At 43.9% G+C, this 7,918-nt stretch overlaps 1 protein-coding gene across 2 annotated transcripts in view; it reads left to right on the top strand.

Moving 5' to 3' along the window:
- The window catches only part of ANKMY2 (ankyrin repeat and MYND domain containing 2), a 58,496-nt gene extending 50,916 nt beyond the window's left edge, over nucleotides 1-7,580 (top strand). The window contains exons 10-11 of one of the 2 annotated variants that reach the window (XM_075587207.1): nucleotides 6,502-6,973; nucleotides 7,383-7,580. In XM_075587207.1, the coding sequence (XP_075443322.1) occupies nucleotides 6,502-6,973; nucleotide 7,383 (473 nt within the window). In that variant the 3' untranslated portion in view covers nucleotides 7,384-7,580. The remainder of the gene's footprint in view (nucleotides 1-6,501; nucleotides 6,974-7,382) is intronic. The other variant, XM_075587208.1, reaches the window with a different exon arrangement.
- The last annotated feature ends 338 nt before the right edge of the window (nucleotides 7,581-7,918 follow it).

Below are 7,918 nucleotides of genomic sequence, written 5' to 3' on the forward strand. Positions count from 1 at the left end.
ACGCACACTGCAATAGCCCCCTGAGGATAAGGGGGTGGGGAGCAGCTAAGGAGCGGAGGGGATGATTCTGTGGAGTGAAGGTCTGACCGAGCTGCTGTTAAGGCGTCTGATAATGTAAATAAACGTAAACGCAGGGGAGTAACTTGGTGTTTTTGCACCCGGGGTAAGTTTCACCAACTGCGTGCCCCTCCTTCCCCCCCCCGCCCTCCTCCGGCACACAGAGCATACTGACAGAGCAAAGTGTAACTGACAAATTTACACACAGCATACTGACACAGACTGAAACACACAGCAAATGTATACACAAATACACACAGCATACCTTAGCAGCACATAGTAACTCCTCCCCCTGATGTCACGGAGAGCAGGGGCGGGCAGAGCTCGGCAGCTCTCTGACTCGGTTCCGCCCCCAGCCTATGCTGTCTGCAAACCTCCCCCCGCCCCCCTCACAGCTCCCGATCCAGGGTTGATGCTATGCTGTGAGCACTGACTGAAACTGTCACTGCGGCTGTTAAGGGGACAGGAGGAGGAAGGGGGCACTTACTTCAGTGATCGGACGGCTACACAGCTGGACCAAATGTCCCCGCCCTCCTCCCTGTCAGCAGGCCCCCAGGCTATAGCTACGCCTCTGACGTGGTGTCAGAAGCGTTGCTTGCCAAGTGATAAAGTAGACAATCAGAACGTACACTTAATAAAATATACACACTATTTAAAACGGTTATCCATACAGGCAGTCCTCGTTTTACAACGCTTCGCTTTACAACGAATAGCTTATCCAACGCTACGCAATGCATACCTATGTTCATTTTTACAATGCCAAAACGGCTTATCCAACGCTTTGCAAAGTTGTTTATGTGTATATAATATATACATTATATAATATTATACTATATAATATATTATTATATTTTATGTTAGTGTATATACTGTATTGTATATATAATATATCATTTATGTGTGTGTGTTGCGTATCTTATTGCCTGCATAAAATACTTGGTGTATTTTAGTGTTAAAAATGCCTTCAGAAACGAAACCTATCATTTAAACAGTGTTCCTATGGGAAAACGTGTTTAGTTTTAAGACGTTTCGCTATCCAACGCCATTTTGAGTAACGCATCGTGTCGGATAACCGAGGACTGCCTGTATATACGCATGACCCTAAATGGGGTCTAGTAGCCAAGGCAGTGATTGATCGTAGCTAAAAATTTGGATTATATATCACTGTGTGCAGAAAAGAAATACCTCCCGAGTGTACCGTGGATCAAGGTTGGGACAATAAAGTCTCTAGGATTAATCCCATTGAAAGTCTGTATCCTGTTTAGAGAAATCATCAGTCGAGTCCTGGTGTAGCAATAAGCGTCACTACTGGTATATGTATCTATGTGACTAACCGCAATATCAGTCCTCGCTTGCACTGTAGGCAATCAAGCGTCAGCGGTAATCGCTACAGCTAGCGGAAAGGGGAGGTATGCTAATGGAGTACGAATAGGATAAATGTATTAGTATGGATTACAGTGAATCTCATCTGTTTCTGGCTCAATATCACAGGCCAATAGTATGGCAACCCTTTAGCCTAAAGTGTTACAACTTCCAAACACAAAGATATGTGACAGTCCCCCACCCTCCTACAGCGAGAAATACATCAATGTACTTGAACGTGTCCTCTCCCTACAACAGATGGTGACTTAGCTGGAGTCATTGAAGGCCGATGCACCTATGTATGTTTCACTGCCTTGAGAAAGGTCCCTCTGTGAGGACCGAAACATCGGCTGTGTGTGCCACTTACCACAATGCACTCTTTTGGATACCTCATGCTTGTGTGCTGTCTCCTTTCTGCTGGACTCCAATCCAGATTATTTTATGGGACAAGCACCAGGCCTCTCGACCACCACTACCGGAGTGCCAGCTACTATATAGCCCAGGGGAGGCGTGAGACTGAGTAAGGGGGCGCGGGGCTTACAGCAGCCCCATGCGCTTCCCAAAGGCACTTAAATTAAGAGCCGGGGGAGCTGCACGTCCTCTGTAAACCTAACTTACCTTGGCTCCGGCGGCTACTCACACGCATCATTTGCTATGGCAATGTGATGTCATGACGCCGGTGAGGGGGGGGTGCGGAGGTGAGGGGACCAGCCGGCAGGGGGACGCAGGGAAAAAAGTTGCGCCCCCCTGTGTTAGGGACTCTATATGTCTGACTCCTGCAGTTCACGTGGATTCATTTCTATAAAGGCATGTACAGAGGATGACATCCTTTGTCAAAGATTCTAATGATTTTCTGGACAAATTATATAAGATCTCCCCTACTGGTGTCCCTTGATGTCCTTTTGCTATACACCAGCATTCCCCATGAGGATGGGCTAGAGGTTATTCACAGTAAACTTGAAACATCCCATGAAGGACAGCCTGTCACGGAAGACCAATGCTTTTAACACCAAAATACCCGGATCCTTTGATTGGGCAAAGCAAGGGATACAATAAATTGTAATTTATTTACAGAATGAACATACACAGCTTGATTTAAAATTGCAACAACAAAAAATACACTTACTAGTTACGCTGTTAAGTTTGGTTACAGGATAGATCTTTCACTGCATGACGAATCTTGTTACATGATGGAACTGCTTCCTGATGGGCTGCAGGGTTTTTTATGCACTAAACAGGCCTGTACTTAACCCATGCAGCCACTCTACTCTGTGGGAATAATTCCTTAACCCTATCATGGACTTGCCAGTACCTTTCAAACCTGGCAGAGGGGCCTCTCAGTCTGCTCTGGGCATGTGCCAACTTTGCACCTTGGCTGCTTAGCATATGAGGCCCGTCCCCTCTACCCGGCGCCGCTCAGTCTGGGCAGAGCAGCCATTTGCCAGGGTGGCTTTGAAATTATCTTCCTTGGTAACAAAAGGTTTAACACCTCCATATCCTTACTAACAAATGGTTAACACCTCCATATCCTGGACTGCCTTTGAAACTGGCCCTTTGAAGCTTAGAGGGCAGAGTAGCTCCCTCTGCTTCCTATGCAAATGGAGTTTTATCCATACTGAATGACTTCCTCTGACCTTTACTTTAATAAAAATCTAAACCTTGGGGACTTTTATTCATCAATTTTTTATATACCTTTATCAAAATTGCGCTATAACCTTTTAAATGATTTTACCTGGCCAGTGCTCACAACAAATCTTAGCGTGCTCGGACCTTCCTAGCAGAAGTTAGCTCAAATCCATTCACTGTGCTGCGGGCTACTGGGTTTTTAAATCATTTTTCTTTGCGCGGTTACAGGGAAACACTGCTACAGTAATACATTTTATAGTTAGACACAACATGATTCTCGCCAGCTTATACCTGGTGGGAGACACACATAAATGTTTATTGAATGCATAGTGTTTTTACCATTACTGGGCTGCAGAGCTGTCAATCTACATTTTCCCAATATGGCTCAGGGGCCCCCAGCCGGGCCAAACACCTTTATTTACTGGCCTGGGTACCCCTTCACTGTCACACAGCCACCCACTGATTTCCTTATGCTGTTACTGCCACTTTATTTTACATAAAAACAATTTCACATTTGAGCACTTTTTTTTATTTATAGCTAAAGGGTACAGCAGAGTATATAGGGTAATGGGTGCTCCAATAGTCCCGGAAATAAATTCAGTAATTCTCCATCACAAATATCATGGAATAATGGCTTTCCTTAGTAGGAGTGGGTGTACTACTAGGTGAGTAATAATGATTTCAACTTTCTTGAGTCTCCTGAAGGTAACAGAAAAAATGATGTTCTCACTTCGCCGCACCTCATTGGAGACAATAATGTAATAAAAGTCCAAAACAACTCACCATAGTTTGTTGTCAATCTTGTCATCAATCAAATGGTCTTCTTTATATCTTACCCACTCCTTAAGCCAAATGAAATTCCTTGAAGACGTGTCCAGCTGCAGATAAAGATCAGAACAGCAGAGAAAATGCAAAAAAAAATGCATAGAGCAGCGCACTGCCCAAATAAATGGGAGACAGGTGGTATGAAAAATTTATTGCCAAACCAGCATTACAAAAAAGGAGTTGTCCATGGGCTCTTGAGCCTAGGGTTTTTACATGCATAACCTATAATATGTGGTAATAAAGTATTTTATGTGTTTTTACCTTTCCAGGAGTGCCAGCAAGCAGAGATTGCTGTGTTATGAGTTTCAAGGGGGGTTTGGGGAGAAAGTGTTGTCAGAATGTGCCTAGGTAGCCGGGATCCAGCATGTACCGGGAATCATGAGTGATTCCTGGATACATGTAGGCACATTGTCCCAGCAATAAATCCCCTTGAAAACGCTTTCGCGACTCACCACTATGGGTTCCCTGCTTCAGCACAGACCAGAAAAGTAAAAGGGGCATAGGGATGTGAGGTGTCCCTGAAAAAGTCAAGGGGTCTCTAAATTAATGGGTATACCCAGTAAATGCCTAGGTCACCCAGAACCGGTATAGGGGTTCTGAGGTGCTCCAACCATACATAGAAGGTTGTGAGGGGATTCTTAGAATCTATACTACCGTAAGTCTGCAATATTGTGTAGGGAATATGGCTAGTGAAAAATAACATGCAGCTTTTTATTCTATTTCCCATACCAGAAAGACGTAAGTTTTTAAAGTGTATATTTTATTAGCAAAGTGTGTTAAGTGCATATATGCTGTGTGCACAGTAAATGAGCTGGGACTTTCAGAACCAATGTTCTGATAGGCCAGTGGGGCTTACAACTTGGTGCCAGTAGGTCTGACAGGACATCAGAGATGAAATCCACAGAGGCTGTCTGAGGTGTCAAGACCATTTGGGCAGGAGGAGAACAGCTCAAGTACCCACGTCCTGGGATGAATGGAAGTTCTCCGAATTTCCATTTGCCCCACCAGACTTGGAGGAACCCAACCCAGTGTGTGGCTTCTGAATAGCAAGTGGCTGAGGTGGCAACCTCACACATGCCCTTGGCAGATTCAGCACCCCCACATGCCCGGCTTCACAAGACCAGCATCACTGATTGGCTGGCAAGGAAACTCGAGTGGATAGGGAAGAGTTGTAGTTCATGACCAAGTTATTAGTCTATAGTGGAGCAGAGAGAAGAGAGGGAGGAGTGCAAAGTGGCATCAAGAGCAGGTAATTAATAGAGCCCAGGTCTCTGCAGAAATGAAGGGTAGGTAGAGAAGTGACAGAGAAAATGAGATGAGATGATAGTTAGAGAGAGGAAATGGAGAAATCAGAGCGAAGTTTTTTTTTTTGTGAAAAGCAGGTCCAGGTACTGGCCATCATTGTGAGTACTGGCTGCACTCTATTGGTGAAAGCCAAAAGAAGAGGTTAAAGCGAAAGCGGGAAGAAAAAAAGTAGAGAGGGGTCATCAATGTGGGTTGAAGTCCTCAAGGAGAAAAGAATGGGAGTCTGAGGAGAGAAAGGAGGGCCAGGGTTTACAGTCACAGAGAAGGGGGATGAGTAGTGGTAGATGGGCAGTGGATAAGTGCCACGTAGAGAAGGACAAAAATCTGGACAGTGTAAGCCTCAAAGGAAGGAAAAGAGAGAAAGATATAGGAAGGGTTTGTTAGCGGCAGATTGAGGAGAGGAGGAGCTCCACACCTTCACCCCTGCCATCAGGGTACAGAGTCTGGGAGAGAGGCCGCCATAAGAGAGGGCAGCTTCTAGTAGAGGTGCAGTCAAACAGTGATCCAAGTGTCGGTTATAGCAAAGAATGAGAGAAAAAGAAGTGAGGCAAGGACAAGAGCATATAGAAATAAGACAGGGTGCAGGTTTGGGAGAAATATCTCCAGAAGCAACGAGGAGAAGCATGGAAAGAAAGAGGATCTGTGAGGAAGATTTGTAGGGTGTGTTTTAGTGCAGGGGTCTTGTGGATTGGAGTAATAAGGTGCAGATAGGAAAGGAGCTAATGTGAACTGAGAAGGAAGGAGAGTTGGAGATGTACAGCCGCGGCCGCTTTTATTTTAACACTTCTCGATTATTTTCCGGTGACTATTTCAGAATGCCACACGCTTGACCGCGTTCATGCCACATTCATGCCGCATTCATGCCGGCCGTCACCCACGCTTGATCTGTTTAATGATAATGGTTCGGATTTAATTGGATGCAATTCTTTGCGTATCCGCCAGGTGGCAGATATTCATGAATTGTAATGAATTCTAATGTGTACACTACAGTACTGTACATGTTCTTCAGTAATTTGTCGACTTGCAGGTGTTTAAAAAATACCACAGTGGTCCATTGTGAATTGACCTTGGTACTGAAGAAGTTATAATACTGTATCAATTTAGGCGTTTCATATTAAAAACTAAATGCACAGTGTCTGATGTTCTACAGTATTGTTCAGAGTTCCGAGATGAGTACATCGCCGCAGTCCGTGTCCAAAAAGCCCAACTTAACGTACGCTTATTTAATATGGTCCGCAATTAATGCAGCAGATGATAAGATGGCCACAGTTGGTCAAATGTATCAATATTTTATCGAAAATTATGACTTTTACAAATTTTCACCAGATGCTCGTGTGTGGAAGCGTGCAATATGGAAAAAGTTATGTATCGATCCGTGTTTTTTTCGTATAGATCCCGCATCCGGTGTTAGAGGAGGGTATTGGTGTGTTGCGCCAGATTTTTCCAGTATCTTTGATCATGGAGACTTCAAAAGGCGAAAGGTCATGGTAAAACCAACTAAGAATCGTCAGTCCCAGGCAAGCAATGCGCCAGCGCCGGCTTCCAATAACGGTTCGACCGTCAGTGAAAACCTGCTGACCGGCAACCCTTGCTATCAGCCCCCGCCTGGATACCTGCAGCCTGAGCAGGATTTCACGTACAGATACCAGCAAGCTTGCATGTACCAAAAAGATTTCCAGCTTCATCAGCTGTCAACTACAGGTGTAGCAGGCCCGCTGTCACCTGTCAACTACGTTTATAATCAAGAATACGGGACTGGTGGCAGTGGCTCGGTGCCAACCGATTGGCAATGTCTATGGTGAGTATGGCTGCCGTATTTTATTCTCTTTTTGAAATATCAATATCAATGCACAGTCAAGCGATTCTCTTGTACTGTAATCAATCGCTTTGCTTATGGTTATTTAGTTCTATTAGTTTAGTCACAATTCACGAAAATGTGGCCCAGCAATATCATTGGGTGAGCAGCGTCTACAGTATATACTGAACAATTGGTGGATAGCTAGGCGCATGCGCTTACTGTATGTCTCATTGGGACCTTGTTGAAATGCATATGCGTGTCATCACATCTAGGCACATGCGTGTATATGAACAAGCGACGCCCCCCGAGAAAAGTATTGTTGGGACTGACCGAGGGGATTGTGGGAACTTCTTTAGGGGACTGACTAATTTGAACCAACCATTACAGTAATACTTTTATTTTTCCTCAGAAAAGAAATTTTGTCATCAGGCGGAGAACGGCAAATGGAGGCATTTCGATGAATAATGTCACTTTTGTAACAATGCTTGCACATTGCTGAATCTGATTTAAAAATCCACGTACCGGAGGCAACAATCTAGTGGCAGTGCCATTTTTATGGATTAGGATAGAATAACTGTGAGCTTTATAGAAAACCTGAAACAGTATGCTGTTTTTTTCATACAGTACTGTATAATAAACCCCAAAAATAAAAAGTATGCATTTATTCTACATGTATTACAGTATGTGTATTCTATACCCGTACAGTATGTATTGTTTTAATACTGTTTTTATGTAATGTGCATGCCTACAGTATACAGTACAGTACTGTACAGGAACTCATGGAACCTTAATTAACCAATCATTACTTACTGTACAGTACAGTATGTTCTAGAAACACTGTAATTTGTTATAAAAGGAGACACAATGAAACAATTTAAAACAATCAACATTTTTTTGTTGGTGGAGTATAGTAAGTCAAAACATTCACAGGTGTATGGTGTAAGT

Source organism: Ascaphus truei, chromosome 2, assembly GCF_040206685.1.
Source record: "Ascaphus truei isolate aAscTru1 chromosome 2, aAscTru1.hap1, whole genome shotgun sequence".
NCBI lineage: Eukaryota > Metazoa > Chordata > Amphibia > Anura > Ascaphidae > Ascaphus > Ascaphus truei.